This window comes from Oncorhynchus kisutch, linkage group LG3, assembly GCF_002021735.2.
Source record: "Oncorhynchus kisutch isolate 150728-3 linkage group LG3, Okis_V2, whole genome shotgun sequence".
Taxonomy (NCBI): domain Eukaryota; kingdom Metazoa; phylum Chordata; class Actinopteri; order Salmoniformes; family Salmonidae; genus Oncorhynchus; species Oncorhynchus kisutch.
The window spans coordinates 5,433,798-5,450,879 of NC_034176.2; the positions used below are offsets into that span (position 1 = coordinate 5,433,798).

General features: G+C 44.9%; 1 protein-coding gene across 1 annotated transcript; it reads right to left on the bottom strand.

Moving 5' to 3' along the window:
• Window positions 1-1,715: 1,715 nt before the first annotated feature.
• LOC116361814 (cornifin alpha-like) lies at window positions 1,716-2,042 on the bottom strand. Its single transcript, XM_031816118.1, has one exon. The coding sequence runs from the start codon at window positions 2,040-2,042 to the stop codon at window positions 1,716-1,718; it is 327 nt and encodes a 108-aa protein (XP_031671978.1).
• Between the last annotated feature and the right edge of the window lie 15,040 nt (window positions 2,043-17,082).

The following is a 17,082-nucleotide window of genomic DNA, read 5'->3' on the forward strand; positions in this document are numbered from 1 at the left end:
TGGTCTGGTGAACGGATGATCTCGGCATGTGTGGTTCCCACCGTGAAGCATGGAAGAGGTGTGATGGTGTGGGGGTGCTTTGCTGGTGACACTCGGTTGTTTAAAAATAAAAAAATATTCAAGGCACATTTAACCACCTTAACCAGCATGGCTACCACAGCATTTTGCGGCGATATGCCATCCCATCTGGTTTGCTCTTAGTAGGATTATCATTTGTTTTTCAACAGGACAATGACCCAACACACCCCTTGGTTGCTATTTGACCAAGGAGAGTGATGGAGTGCTGTATCAGATGACCTGGCCTCCACAATCACCCGAGCTCAACCTTAAATGAGATGGTTTGGGATGAGTTGGACCACAGAGTGAAGGAAAAGCAGCCAACAAGTGCTCAGAAAATGTGGGAACCTGAAAAGCATTCCAGGTGAAGCTGGTTGAGAGAATGTCAAGATTGTGTAAAGCTGTCAAGGCAAAAGGGTGGCGACTTTGAAGAATATAAAAGATATTTTGGTTAGCTTAACAATTTTTTGGTTACTACATGATTACATATGTTATTTCATAGTTTTGATGTCTTCTCTATTATTCTACCATGTAGAAAATAGTAAAAACTAAGAAAAACTGTTGAATGAGTATGTGTCCAAACTTTTGACTGGTACTGTATATACAAAAATATGTGGACATATCTTCAAAAACAGTCACACCTGTTGCTGGCCGGTGTATAAAATCGAGCACACAGCCATGCAATCTCCATAAACAAACATTTGCAGTATAATTCAGTGACTTTCAACGTGGCACAGATGTTATTGTGAAGTGGAAACATCTAGGAGCAACAATGGCTCAGCCGCGAAGTGGTAGGCCACACACGCTCACAGAGCAGGACAGCCGAGTGCTAAAGCGCGTAGCGCATAAAAATACTCTGTCCTCGGTTTCAACACTCACTACCAAGTTCCAAACGGCCTCTGGAAGCAGATGGCCTAAAATCACCATACGCAATGTCAAGCGTCGGCTGGAGTGGTGTAAAGTTCACCGCTATTGGACTCTGGAGCAGTGGAAACACGTTCTCTGGAGTGATGAATAATGCTTCACCATCTGGCAGTCCGACAGATGAATCTGGATTTGGCGGATGCCAGGAGAACGCTACCTGCCCCATTGCGTTGTGCCAACTGTACAATTTGGTGGAGAAGGAATCATGGTCTGGGGCTGATTTTTCATGGTTCGTACTAGGCCCCTTAGTTCCAGTGAAAGGAAGTCTTAATGCTGGACAGTCCTAGGTGTGCTGCAGGTATTCTGGACTGGGCAGTCCTAGGCGTTCCGGGCTGGGCAGTCCTAGTTGTGTAGGGCTGGGCTGGGCAGTCCTAGTTGTGTAGGGCTGGGTTGGGCAGTCCTTGTTGTGTAGGGCTGGGCTGGGCAGTCCTAGGTGTGTAGGGCTGGGCTGGGCAGTCCTCGGTGTGTAGGGCTGGGCTGGGCAGTCCTAGGTGTGTAGGGCTGGGCTGGGCTGGGCAGTCCTAGGTGTGCTGCAGGTATTCTGGGCTGGGCAGTCCTAGGCGTTCCGGGCTGGGCATTCCTAGGTGTGTAGGGCTGGGCAGTCCTAGGTGTGTAGGGCTGGGCAGTCCTAGGTGTGTAGGGCTGGGCAGTCCTAGGTGTGTAGGGCTGGGCAGTCCTAGTTGTGTAGGGCTGGGCTGGGCAGTCCTAGTTGTGTAGGGCTGGGCTGGGCAGTCCTAGGTGTGTAGGGCTGGGCTGGGCAGTCCTCGGTGTGTAGGGCTGGGCTGGGCAGTCCTAGGTGTGTAGGGCTGGGCTGGGCTGGGCAGTCCTAGGTGTGCTGCAGGTATTCTGGGCTGGGCAGTCCTAGGCGTTCCGGGCTGGGCATTCCTAGGTGTGTAGGGCTGGGCAGTCCTAGGCGTGCAGGGCTGGGCAGTCCTAGGTGTGCAGGGCTGGGCAGTCCTAGGTGTGTAGGGCTGGGCAGTCCTAGGTGTGTAGGGCTGGGCAGTCCTAGGTGTGTAGGGCTGGGCAGTCCTAGGCATGCAGGGCTGGGCAGTCCTAGGCATGCAGGGCTGGGCAGTCCTAGGCGTGCAGGGCTGGGCTGGGCAGTCCTAGGTGTGTAGGGCTGGGCAGTCCTAGGTGTGCTGCAGGTATTCTGGGCTGGGCAGTCCTAGGTGTGTAGGGCTGGGCAGTCCTAGGTGTGCTGCAGGTATTCTGGGCTGGGCAGTCCTAGGCGTTCCGGGTTGGGCAGTCCTAGGTGTGTAGGGCTGGACAGTCCTTGGCGTGCAGGGCGGTGCAGTCCTAGGGGTGTAGGGCTGGGCAGTCCTAGGCGTGCAGGGCTGGGCAGTCCTAGGCGTGCAGGGCTGGGCAGTCCTAGGCGTGCTGCAGGCGTGCAGGGCGGGCAGTCCTAGGTGTGATGCAGGTATTCTGGGCTGGTCAGTCCTAGGTGTTCCGCAGGTATTCCGGACAGTCCTAGGAGTTCCGGGCTGGACATTCCTAGGTGTTCTGGGCTGGGCAGTCCTAGGTGTGCTGCAGGTATTCTGGACAGTCCTAGGTGCTCCGCAGGTGTTCCGGGATGGTCCGTCCTAGATGTTCCGCAGGTATTCTGGACAGTCCTAGGTGTTCCGGACTGGGCAGTCCTAGGTGTTCCGCAGGTATTCTGGGCAGTCCTAGGCGTGTAGGGCTGGGCAGTCCTAGGCGTGCAGGGCTGGGCAGTCCTAGGCGTGCAGGGCTGGGCAGTCCTAGGTGTGCTGCAGGCGTGCAGGGCGGACAGTCCTAGGTGTGATGCAGGTATTCTGGGCTGGTCAGTCCTAGATGTGATGCAGGTATTCTGGGCTGGGTAGTACTAGGTGTTCCGCAGGTATTCCGGACAGTCCTAGGAGTTCCGGGCTGGACATTCCTAGGTGTTCTGGGCTGGGCAGTCCTAGGTGTGCTGCAGGTATTCTGGACAGTCCTAGGTGTTCCGTAGGTATTCTGGACAGTCCTAGGTGTTCCGCAGGTATTCTGGACAGTCCTAGGTGTTCCGGACTGGGTAGTCCTAGGTGTTCCGCAGGTATTCTGGACAGTCCTAGGTGTTCTGGGCTGGGCAGTCCTAGGTGTGCAGGACTGGGCAGTCCTAGGTGTGCAGGACTGGGCAGTCCTAGGTGTGCTGCAGGTATTCTGGACAGTCCTCGGTGTTCCGGACTGGGTAGTCCTAGGTGTTCCGCAGGTATTCTGGGCAGTCCTAGGTGTGCAGGACTGGGCAGTCCTAGGTGTTCCGCAGGTATTCTGGACAGTCCTAGGTGTGCAGGGCTGGGCAGTCCTAGGTGTGCAGGACTGGGCAGTCCTAGGTGTGCAGGACTGGGCAGTCCTAGGTGTGCTGCAGGTATTCTGGACAGTCCTCGGTGCTCCGCAGGTATTCTGGGCTGGGCAGTCCTAGGTGTTCCGGGCTGGACAGTCCTAGGTGTGCTGCAGGTATTCTGGGCTGGGCAGTCCTAGGTGTGCTGCAGGTATTCTGGGCTGGGCAGTCCTAGGTGTTCCGGGCTGGACAGTCCTAGGTGTGCTGCAGGTATTCTGGGCTGGGTAGTCCTAGAAGTGGGATCTCAAGCTTATCTGCATGCCTCTTTGGGGCAACAGTCCTAGGCATGCTCTGTGTCATCTTGGCAGTAGTCCCCTACTGTAGGTGTGATGTGAGTATTGTCGGCATTCCTAGGGGGTAGTCTACCATTGGAAGCTGTGTCGGTGGGACTAGATGAAGAGAGCAGCCTGGTGCCACCAGTCGAACCTCACGATCAACAGAACATGCTACACCTGGTGGCTGGAGCCCAGGTAGTTCAACAGGTAGTTCAACTGTCCCCTCACACCTTCTCCAAATGTATTTAAAGAAGGTGAGGAGAGAGGGATGCAAGAAATCAAGGGGAAAAATGTTTTTATTGAGAAAGGGGTTAACTCAACAGCTTACCTGGGAAGTAGCACTCAGGAACCTTAGCCTTTGTCCTTTACGTCTCTAAGGCAACGATCACATACATCTCCAGGACATGAGGAATATAAGACAATCCAGCTGTAGTGCAGTAGCATACGTTAAATTAGGTCAACGAACCACCGGTAACTTTCCCAAGAATGTCTGGTTTTCCCAGAAACCTGGTGGGTTACTGCCGCCACCCTCTGAACACACGTGTCCAGGAAGTTGGCGGTTTGATTCCCCGTTCACTTTTTATGCTGTATCCCTGTCCTCAGTCTTCCCGTCTACGATTCCGGGCCTGTATCTTCAAGCTTTATTAAACATAGACAAAATAAACCCACGTCGGAGGACTCCAACTAGAGGATTCCCTCCTAATTTATATTTATCCTTCAACTGGGATGTCTGGAAGGGGGATTAAAAAATTTGATTTTGGTCGAAAGTTACCCGGACTTGTACGAGTTCTGAAGCGCCAGTTCCAATGTACAGTGGGGATGAGGCCATAGCTGTCCACGCTGCAGGAGATGACGCGGAATTGCTGCCACTGAGTTAGTGAGGGGTGGGGGCGTGGATCTGGGTAAAGAACACTGCCAGGATCACAGCTAGCACTGAAACCAAGTACACCTGACGCCAGTACTGTGGAAAAGTAGAAGAAGATGACTTAATAGTCACAGAGACATCTTTTCCATTTATCCCAATCCACCCAACACCCTCTCTCTTGTTTTTTAAAGTTTTTTTTAAAAAGAAATATATTAAATTAAAAGATTTCTTAAAAATACAAGTGTACTTTCTCAAGGCATCTGCACCAAACAAAATCCAGATACACACTTGCTTGCCAATTTGGGTGGAATTTCAGTTTTCACAGTGAATTAATTTTCACGTCGAGAAATATGCCCACACAAACACGAGCATAATTTAGGTTTTCTGGAATATACACCTTGTACATTTGGCAAAGTTTTTTCCATTCCACTTAAACCCATTCTACAAAACTCGCCTTTTTATTGTATTTGAGTTATACTACTCAAAAAATAATACATTTTTGTTTTCTTTTTTTGTTGTTGTTGAAGCCCTTTTCTCTTTGGGGACTTGGCTGATTGAGTAGTCACCCAAAGTGGAGGCGCCCCAGTCTTGGCAGGCATAGGGGGAGTAGTGGAGATGGTTCTGGCTCCCCTATGTGTGAATGTCATATGGTGGGTATGGACCGTTCTGTGAACGCAGCCATCTGGTTCTGACTGGAGCAGATTTCAGCTGCGTTCTGGGGGCACAATAACCCAGCACTTCCAATATGCGGGGGGGAAACTGCTTACTGGTGCCACCGCCAAAAATTCTGAGACAGACATACCGCCGCAAAGCACCCACAGGACAGAAACGAGTGAGTGGGAGGCAACTGGAAAGGGGGAAGGAACGGACGGATTTGCTTGGGCAACACATCAAAGTCCAAATTGTTTTCCTTCAGTAACAGAGCAGCAATGAAATGAAACTCACATCTTATTTATTTTTCTAGGAATAATGAATTTATCAAGAGAATTTCAATTATCTCCAAGGGCCATCCGTGTCAAAATTGTAGAACAGAAAAACCAGTCTCCGCTATTAATTTCCTTGGGAAATTCAGACAGAACTGATCCGAAGGAAGAGATTCATTCCTACACCTCGCACACAAAACCATTCACATGTCAAGCTGTCCCTAAAGTGTGATTTCATGCAATGTTAAGTACAGCAGGGTAAATTATGTCTGCATGGGTAGAAGTTTGCTTAGCCTACTAAACTGTTTTTAAGTTCCTCTTCGTGCACATCATAGAGGACCTGACATGGACGGCGCCGCTTCAACATCAGGCAACTGAAGAAATTTGGCATGGGGCCCCTAAGATCCTCAAGAAGTTCTACAGCTGCACCATCGAGAGCATCTTGACCGACCTCCCGGTCTTCAACCGCAAATGCTCTACAGAGGGTGATGCGCACGGCCCAATACATCATTGGGGACGAGCGCCGTGCCCTCACCAAGCCATGGGCTGTTCACTGTCTTACCATCTGGTACCCGGAGCGTCAGGTTTTGGACCAATAGGCTCCAAGACAGCTTCTACCACCAGGCCACCAGGCCATCAGACTGCTGAACAGCTAACCTGGTTGTCTCCCTGCACAGACCTTCCCCTTAGAGACTGTTTGCACTGACTCTACACACATCAAATCAAAATCAAATCAAATTTATTTATATAGCCCTTCGTACATCAGCTGATATCTCAAAGTGCTGTACAGAAACCCAGCCTAAAACCCCAAACAGCAAGCAATGCAGGTGGAGAAGCACGGTGGCTAGGAAAAACTCCCTAGAAAGGCCAATACCTAGGAAGAAACCTAGAGAGGAACCATCCAACCCTTACACACACATACACTCAACAACAACCCATAAACAAGCAAATTGATTGATAAAGTCGCAAATGTGTGTATGTATGTATATTATATATATTTTTATTATTTTAATTTTATTTTTTTTATGACACGTGACACCTGTCTGTGCTACTGAAATTGTATATGGTTATATTATGTAAAAACACTTATACATTTCCCCCCAAAAAATCATAAATGTTTTCTGAATTATATTTGTTATTACAATCCCCCTTCATGCTAATGAGCAATTATTCTGACAGTGGAATTCATACATTTCATATATGTTATCGCAAAGGAAAATTATAATTTGGCTGTGTTTATGAAGGTCTTAGATTAACATTAGAATACAAAACAAATATATTTTTAAATAATAACAATAGCGTTTTAATTTGTTTGTTACTGTAGGCTATATGAATATTTTTTTTGGGGGGGGGAGAGTGTTCAATCAATTGTATTCATGGGAGTTCCTTTGTTACAACTATGACAGAGAAAGCATGTGTGTTGGAACACAGTAACAGCTGTGTCTTTTATATATAAAAAATACCAACCAGTAAAACATTATTATACGCACCAAGTGTGCTTGATAAATAACGGCATTAAAATATATACAAGTATTGATATGACTGCAGTCAAAAAACAAACAAAAAATGAATTAATGTCAGCTTGTGCTCACATGGTGTGCGTCTTCACACAATGTCATCATTTGGATCATGTCCATGTTACATAAACAACGAAAGCTGGCGAGTCCGTTTTTGCTTGACGACCTGCTCTCTCAGGGAAGACATTTTGATAATCGGCCTGTATTATTGTCACCGGCTTGTTCTATCTAAAACTGTGCCGTCACTTCCTCGTTACTGCTTCATCGTTTCGTTTTGGTGGTCAGCGTCGGGTAGGTTACTTTCTACATGTAAACCGTTAACTAGTTACCTGTCCAACATTTTAATCAGTAACGTAACTTTTGGATTTTCCCCCAAACTCAGTAACGTACTCTGATTACATTCAGTTACTTTTAGATGACTTTCCCCTTAAGAGGCGTTTAGAAGAAGACAAAAGTGAATGTTACCAATTGAACGACATCTATTGCAGAATAAATCATTGTTATCGTTTACATAGCTGGCCATATGTGGATGTTTCATTTTTACTTTATGGGTTGGTTATGTAGGCTTCTTCTAACCCATCGTTTTCTACTACATACAATTTAATCGTATTATTTATTATATCTTTACATTTAAAAACCAAAAGTCTAACCTAATTCCAGTCATTCCAATATAAATGTTATCCCCCAAGAATAGGACTTGGAGATATGGAAGTAAAACATTTGCCAAATCTTTTTACCTGAGCATGACCCCAGAACCAGCCCTACTCTGTTGTTTATGATTTTGTTGTCATGGAGAACTGATTTGGGCTCATTGATTCCAGTTGAAAAATAAACGCCGCGCTCATGGAATGGCCTGCTTTGAGCCCTACTGAAATGTGATATTTACGTGTGAAAAATGAATGTCATATGCTGCATTTGATACAGGTCTATTGTTGACCTTTTTGTGGGTGACACTTTCATATCTTGATAATATTAAACTATTTACATGTTTTATTTGTAATTCAATCTTTATTAATAAACCAGGCAAGTCAATTAAGAACACATTCTTATTTACGTTGACGGCCTACACGGGCCAAGCCCGAACGACGCTGCGGCCAATTGTGTGCCGGCCTATGGGACTCCCAATCACGGCCGGTTGTGATACAGCCTGGATTCAACCCAGGGTGTCTGTAGTGTCTCTAATACTGAGATGCAGTGCCTTAGACCGCTGCGCCATTCGGGAGCCCATCCACAGATGAAACAATAACAACAGGGACGCCCCGCCTCTGTTTTGGTAAAAAAAAAAGAAGCTGAGGGATGGGCCAGAGCTATGGATGCAAGGATGTTGATCCATGACGTCAACATTATAGTTTTAACCATGTTATGAGGCTATACAGGACTGACCATCCATGATATCAACATTATAGTTATAACCATGTTATTAGGCTATACAGGACTGACCATCCATGATATCAACATTATAGTTATAACCATGTTATTAGGCTATACAGGACTGACCATCCATGATATCAACATTATAGTTATAACCATGTTATTAGGCTATACAGGACTGACCATCCATGATATCAACATTATAGTTATAACCATGTTATTAGGCTATACAGGACTGACCATCCATGATATCAACATTATAGTTATAACCATGTTATTAGGCTATACAGGACTGACCATCCATGATATCAACATTATAGTTATAACCATGTTATTAGGCTATACAGGACTGACCATCCATGATATCAACATTATAGTTATAACCATGTTATTAGGCTATACAGGACTGACCATCCATGATATCAATATTATAGTTATAACCATGTTATTAGGCTATACAGGACTGACCATCCATGATATCAACATTATAGTTATAACCATGTTATTAGGCTATACAGGACTGACCATCCATGATATCAACATTATAGTTATAACCATGTTATGTGGCTATACGGTGTTATGATAGTTGAACTAAACTCTTGAGGGATTTCTAAGTTATATTCATCAAGAATAAATGGATATATATATATATATATATAAATTCAAACATGGATTCCTCAACTACAGATTGCCCCTTTAAGTCTATCAAAAGTGTGCGAGTTTGAACATGTGTCCATTAGGTCTATGGATGGATTTGTTTTATCAGCATGAATTAGATTGAGCAATAAAAAAATAACACTTTTATTCTATAGGCTGGGATCTATACTATACAGCTGTTATTCTATAGGCTGGGATCTATACTATACAGCTGTTGTTCCCTAGGCTGGGATCAGTACTATACAGCTGTTGTTCCCTAGGCTGGGATCTATACTATACAGCTGTTATTCTATAGGCTGGGATCTATACTATACAGCTGTTATTCTCTAGGCTGGGATCTATACTATACAGCTGTTATTCTATAGGCTGGGATCTATACTATACAGCTGTTATTCTATAGGCTGGGATCTATACTATACAGCTGTTATTCTATAGGCTGGGATCTATACTATACAGCTGTTATTCTATAGGCTGGGATCAGTACTATACAGCTGTTGTTCTCTAGGCTGGGATCAGTACTATACAGCTGTTGTTCTCTAGGCTGGGATCTATACTATACAGCTGTTATTCTATAGGCTGGGATCTATACTATACAGCTGTTATTCTCTAGGCTGGGATCTATACTATACAGCTGTTATTCTCTAGGCTGGGATCTATACTATAGAGCTGTTATTCTCTAGGCTGGGATCTATACTATACAGCTGTTATTCTCTAGGCTGGGATCTATACTATACAGCTGTTATTCTCTAGGCTGGGATCTATACTATAGAGCTGTTATTCTCTAGGCTGGGATCTATACTATACAGCTGTTATTCTATAGGCTGGGATCTATACTATACAGCTGTTATTCTATAGGCTGGGATCTATACTATACAGCTGTTATTCTATAGGCTGGGATCTATACTATACAGCTGTTGTTCCCTAGGCTGGGATCTATACTATACAGCTGTTGTTCCCTAGGCTGGGATCTATACTATAGAGCTGTTATTCTCTAGGCTGGGATCTATACTATACAGCTGTTATTCTATAGGCTGGGATCTATACTATAGAGCTGTTATTCTCTAGGCTGGGATCTATACTATACAGCTGTTGTTCCCTAGGCTGGGATCTATACTATACAGCTGTTGTTCCCTAGGCTGGGATCTATACTATACAGCTGTTATTCTATAGGCTGGGATCTATACTATACAGCTGTTGTTCTCTAGGCTGGGATCTATACTATACAGCTGTTATTCTATAGGCTGGGATCTATACTATACAGCTGTTATTCTCTAGGCTGGGATCTATACTATACAGCTGTTGTTCCCTAGGCTGGGATCTATACTATACAGCTGTTATTCTATAGGCTGGGATCTATACTATACAGCTGTTATTCTCTAGGCTGGGATCTATACTATACAGCTGTTATTCTATAGGCTGGGATCTATACTATACAGCTGTTATTCTCTAGGCTGGGATCTATACTATACAGCTGTTGTTCCCTAGGCTGGGATCTATACTATACAGCTGTTATTCTATAGGCTGGGATCTATACTATACAGCTGTTGTTCTATAGGCTGGGATCTATACTATACAGCTGTTATTCTCTAGGCTGGGATCTATACTATACAGCTGTTATTCTATAGGCTGGGATCTATACTATACAGCTGTTATTCTCTAGGCTGGGATCTATACTATACAGCTGTTGTTCCCTAGGCTGGGATCTATACTATACAGCTGTTATTCTATAGGCTGGGATCTATACTATACAGCTGTTGTTCCCTAGGCTGGGATCTATACTATACAGCTGTTATTCTATAGGCTGGGATCTATACTATACAGCTGTTGTTCTCTAGGCTGGGATCTATACTATACAGCTGTTGTTCTCTAGGCTGGGATCTATACTATACAGCTGTTATTCCCTAGGCTGGGATCTATACTATACAGCTGTTATTCCCTAGGCTGGGATCTGTACTATACAGCTGTTGTTCCCTAGGCTGGGATCTATACTATACAGCTGTTATTCTATAGGCTGGGATCTATACTATGCAGTTTTTGCAAGAGCCATTTTTTTTTTCACTGGCTGTCTACTGGTTTCAAACACAATAATTGATACACAGTTTAAACTTCTTGAATTCAACCATTATTGGGTTCAAATACACATTTACATTTGTGGACAGCCATCCACAACAACCACAATCCGTAAGGCGCAAAGAGCTAGATGAGAGAGCAGCAGTGTGATTCACATCAATGCGCTATGTAAGATGCGCAATGCACAGTACATTACCTCCAAGCGTTTATTCAAGTTGGATAATCTTTGATGCAGACAGCAGTTGCACCATTGGAAAGCATAGCTTGGACTGTAGCCTAAAAAGACTATTCCTGCTCTTTTGCCGAGATCCAGCAAACGCATTTGGTGTGTCATCATAGTGGTCTCTGATTGGTGGTCATCATTTGGTGTGTCATCACAGTGGTCTCTGATTGGTGGTCATCATTTGGAGTGTCATCACAGTGGTCTCTGATTGGTGGTCATCATTTGGTGTGTCATCACAGTGGTCTCTGATTGGTGGTCATCATTTGGTGTGTCATCACAGTGGTCTCTGATTGGTGGTCATCATTTGGTGTGTCGTCACAGTGGTCTCTGATTGGTGGTCATAATTTGGTGTGTCATCACAGTGGTATCTGATTGGTGGTCATCATTTGGTGTGTCATCACAGTGGTCTCTGATTGGTGGTCATCATTTGGTGTGTCATCACAGTGGTCTCTGATTGGTGGTCATCATTTGGTGTGTCATCACAGTGGTCTCTGATTGGTGGTCATCATTTGGTGTGTCATCACAGTGGTCTCTGATTGGTGGTCATCATTTGGTGTGTCATCACAGTGGTCTCTGATTGGTGGTCATCATTTGGTGTGTCATCACAGTGGTCTCTGATTGGTGGTCATCATTTGGTGTGTCATCACAGTGGTCTCTGATTGGTGGTCATCATTTGGTGTGTCATCACAGTGGTCTCTGATTGGTGGTCATCATTTGGTGTGTCATCACAGTGGTCTCTGATTGGTGGTCTGACTCACTCAGGTGGAACAAATTTAAATTTGCACCTTTTTTTCAATGCTAATTTCAATGTCATTGAGAAAACAGAGAAGTGTCAACGTTTTTAGAGTCGCAAACATCCTTTCTGAATGTAAAAGTAATCATTGAAGTAAACATCTAGTTTTTCAAAAGTATCTGTAATCTGAACACAATATTTTTGTTGGTAATGTAACGGATTACAGTCACCGTTTTGTTTTGTTGTAATCCCTTATATGTTACGGATTACATGTCATCGGTAACTCCCCAATACTGTTGGTGGTGGAACGAGCAGCTGCTCATTGCGCACGGTTCATTTTTTTTTTGTGCGTTTAGGACGTTCAAAGCTGAGGCTCAGAATCAGAATCAGAAGAATAATCATCAGAGATGTCATGATTAATTTCTTCCCTCTTCCATCGGAGTCATTTTCATTCTGATTTTGTAGCAGCACGTGCATCCATTAGTCTTGGGTTTCTTGCCATTGTAAATTACGCATGCTCTCACTGTGCACTACCAGTAAACCAGAAGTAGACTGATAAAACTACTTGGATTCGGTGGACTGATATAGGGTACACACTATTTTGATATTATAATTTGAATAGATCGATACAATAGAACGGTCTGCCTTGTTCTTCATTCACAATTGGTGATTACATAATTATACATGGTTTACTTCCCCTCACTCATCATACTTCTACTTCATTGGTTTTTATCTGTTATGTGTGAAATTATACTGAACAGAAATATAAAAGTGTTGGTCTCATGTTTCATGAGTGTAAAAAAAAGAATCACAAACAGATACTTTAAATAAGCACATAAAGCGTATTTCTCTAAAATGTACATACATGTGTTTACATCCCTGTTAAGGAACATTTAGACTATGCCAAGATAATCCATCCACCTGACAGGTGTGGCATATCAAGAAGCTGTTTAAACAGCATGACCATTACACAGGTGCACCTTGTGCTGGGGACAGTAAAAGGTCACTCTAAAATGTGAATTTTTGTCACACAACACAATGACACAGATGTCTCTGAGGTTTTTGAGGGAGCGTGCAAATTGGCATGCTGACTGCAGGAACGTCCACCAGAGTTGTTGCCTGAGAATTTTCTGTTAATTGATTTTTCATCCGTTGCCTCCAATGTCATTTTAGAAAATTTGGCAGTACTGTACATCCAACCAGCCTCATAACCGCAGAAGATGTGTAACCACGCGTAACCATGTGTAACCACGGGGGGTTGCTGAGGAGAAATCTCTGATTGGCTGGGCCCTTCCCCAGCCATGTGAAATCCATAGATTAGGGCCTTATGCAACTCGGTCAAATCTTTGAAATTGTTGCATGTTGCATGTATATTTTTTTGTTTGGTGTAGTTTCGGTCTAGTTTAGGTTCAGTTTCAAGGCAATTATCAGGATGATTATCACTGTCTAGAGAAGAAGGAGGGGCAACAGGGGATAACCATTCCACCCTCCTAAAACTGCTTATGATTCCAGTTCTGTTTGTGATATTAATATTCTAACAATGACACTGTGCTTTATAGACTTGTTTAGGACAAGTCAAGGAAGGAGGAGGAGGAGGGGGGGTGGGGGGTGCATTACTTTTTTTTTTTAAATGACAGAGTAATATTGTTTTTAAATGTTAATGAGCAGTTTAAATATCTGCTTTAACGGTTCTAGTGTATCTGCCTGATTTAGTTTTTTGGCAGACACCACACGCACAAGAGCCTAATTGTAGCCAAATACTTATGTACCGGTACATATGGGCACTACTTGATACTGTTATTAGGCCTCCTTACTACAACACGTAGTAAAAGGATGACGTCCCCTAAAAAAATAAGCAGAATGCAAACTTTGCAAACATCGGGTTTTGCTTACCATAGTTCGACAACGAATATGACATGCCACTTGAAAACAATAAGATAACCTACTTTGTTTTTCTAGTTGCTAAAACGTTGACAGGTTTTACATGCTTGACAGGTGCAGTGGCGCTCGCCCAAGGTGCTGGACTGAATCTTCAGTGTGCCGCACACTGCTGTTTTTTGTCGGTTAAATGACGCTATTCTTAAATATTACTTCTCAAATATAGATACAAGGCCTATTGTGTAGCCTGTTCGGGGTATCTGCAGGTTCCATGAAGTTGAATTTGAGATTTTTTAAGTCCTTTTTAATGCCACTTGTAATACAATTTAATACAAATGTTTGGATCTGCACATACCACACTCCTGCTAATGTTCCTCCCCAGAAATTAGTCCACATCGGCAAAAAGTTGTATTTTGGCTCTTTCACCAAAATCCACATGGCTGGTATTATCAGGCACATGTGCTATTTTAGCAATTAGCATTCTAATGGATGTGGTAGCATAGTGGCTAGGCTATAGATGGCTAATGGATGTAGTAGCATGGTGGCTAGGCTATAGATGGCTAATGGATGTAGTAGCATGGTGGCTAGGCTATAGATGGCTAATGGATGTAGTAGCATGGTGGCTAGGCTATAGATGGCTAATGGATGTAGTAGCATGGTGGCTAGGCTATAGATGGCTAATGGATGTAGTAGCATGGTGGCTAGGCTATAGATGGCTAATGGATGTAGTAGCATGGTGGCTAGGCTATAGATGGCTAATGGTTGTAGTAGCATGGTGGCTAGGCTATAAATCAAATCAAATCAAATTTTATTTGTCACATACACATGGTTAGCAGATGTTAATGCGAGTGTAGCGAAATGCTTGTGCTTCTAGTTCCGACAATGCAGTAATAACCAACAAGTAATCTAACTAACAATTCCAAAACTACTGTCTTATACACAGTGTAAGGGGATAAGGAATATGTACATAAGGATATATGAATGAGTGATGGTACAGAGCAGCATAGGCAAGATACAGTAGATGATATCGAGTACAGTATATACATATGAGATGAGTATGTAAACAAAGTGGCATAGTTAAAGTGGCTAGTGATACATGTATTACATAAGGATGCAGTCGATGATATAGAGTACAGTATATACGTATGCATATGAGATTAATAATGTAGGGTAAGTAACATTATATAAGGTAGCATTGTTTAAAGTGGCTAGTGATATATTTACATAATTTCCTATCCATTCCCATTATTAAAGTGGCTGGAGTTGAGTCAGTGTCATTGTCAGTGTGTTGGCAGCAGCCACTCAATGTTAGTGGTGGCTGTTTAACAGTCTGATGGCCTTGAGATAGAAGCTGTTTTTCAGTCTCTCGGTCCCAGCTTTGATGCACCTGTACTGACCTCGCCTTCTGGATGATAGCGGGGTGAACAGGCAGTGGCTCGGATGGTTGATGTCCTTGATGATCTTTATGGCCTTCCTGTAGCATCGGGTGGTGTAGGTGTCCTGGAGGGCAGGTAGTTTGCCCCCGGTGATGCGTTGTGCAGACCTCACTACACTCTGGAGAGCCTTACGGTTGAGGGCGGAGCAGTTGCCGTACCAGGCGGTGATACAGCCCGACAGGATGCTCTCGATTGTGCATCTGTAGAAGTTTGTGAGTGCTTTTGGTGACAAGCCGAATTTCTTCAGCCTCCTGAGGTTGAAGAGGCGCTGCTGCGCCTTCTTCACGATGCTGTCTGTGTGAGTGGACCAATTCAGTTTGTCTGTGATGTGTATGCCGAGGAACTTAAACCTTGCTACCCTCTCCACTACTGTTCCATCGATGTGGATAGGGGGGTGTTCCCTCTGCTGTTTCCTGAAGTCCACAATCATCTCCTTAGTTTTGTTGACGTTGAGTGTGAGGTTATTTTCCTGACACCACACTCCGAGGGCCCTCACCTCCTCCCTGTAGGCCGTCTCGTCGTTGTTGGTAATCAAGCCTACCACTGTTGTGTCGTCCGCAAACTTGATGATTGAGTTGGAGGCGTGCGTGGCCACGCAGTCGTGGGTGAACAGGGAGTACAGGACAGGGCTCAGAACGCACCCTTGTGGGGCCCCAGTGTTGAGGATCAGCGGGGAGGAGATGTTGTTGCCTACCCTCACCACCTGGGGGCGGCCCGTCAGGAAGTCCAGTACCCAGTTGCACAGGGCGGGGTCGAGACCCAGGGTCTCAAGCTTGATGACGAGCTTGGAGGGTACTATGGTGTTGAATGCCGAGCTGTAGTCGATGAACAGCATTCTCACATAGGTATTCCTCTTGTCCAGATGGGTTAGGGCAGTGTGCAGTGTGGTTGAGAGTGCATCGTCTGTGGACCTATTTGGGCGGTAAGCAAATTGGAGTGGGTCTAGGGTGTCAGGTAGGGTGGAGGTGATATGGTCCTTGACTAGTCTCTCAAAGCACTTCATGATGACGGATATGAGTGCTAGTCGTTTAGCTCAGTTACCTTAGCTTTCTTGGGAACAGGAACAATGGTGGCCCTCTTGAAGCATGTGGGAACAGCAGACTGGTATAGGGATTGATTGAATATGTCCGTAAACACACCGGCCAGCTGGTCTGCGCATGCTCTGAGGGCGCGGCTGGGGATGCCGTCTGGGCCTGCAGCCTTGCGAGGGTTAACACGTTTAAATGTTTTACTCACCTCGGCTGCAGTGAAGGAGTGACCGCATGTTTTCGTTGCAGGCCGTGTCAGTGGCACTGTATTGTCCTCAAAGCGGGCAAAAAAGTTATTTAGTCTGCCTGGGAGCAAGACATCCTGGTCCGTGACTGGGCTGGATTTCTTCCTGTAGTCCGTGATTGACTGTAGACCCTGCCACATGCCTCTTGTGTCTGAGCCGTTGAATTGAGATTCTACTTTGTCTCTGTACTGACGCGTAGCTTGTTTGATAGCCTTGCGGAGGGAATAGCTGCACTGTTTGAATTCGGTCATGTTACCACACACCTTGGCTACAGGAACCATTAGCCATCTATAGCCTAGCCACCATGCTACTGCTCTCGATTGTGCATCTGTAGAAGTTTGTGAGTGCTTTTGGTGACAAGCCGAATTTCTTCAGCCTCCTGAGGTTGAAGAGGCGCTGCTGCGCCTTCTTCACGATGCTGTCTGTGTGAGTGGACCAATTCAGTTTGTCTGTGATGTGTATGCCGAGGAACTTAAAACTTGCTACCCTCTCCACTACTGTTCCATCGATGTGGATAGGGGGGTGTTCCCTCTGCTGTTTCCTGAAGT

What these genes read in the sequence shown, in the direction of transcription:
- LOC116361814 (XM_031816118.1), bottom strand. Translation starts at nt 2,042, where the DNA reads ATGCCTAGGACTGCCCAGCCCTGCATGCCTAGGACTGCCCAGCCCTAC.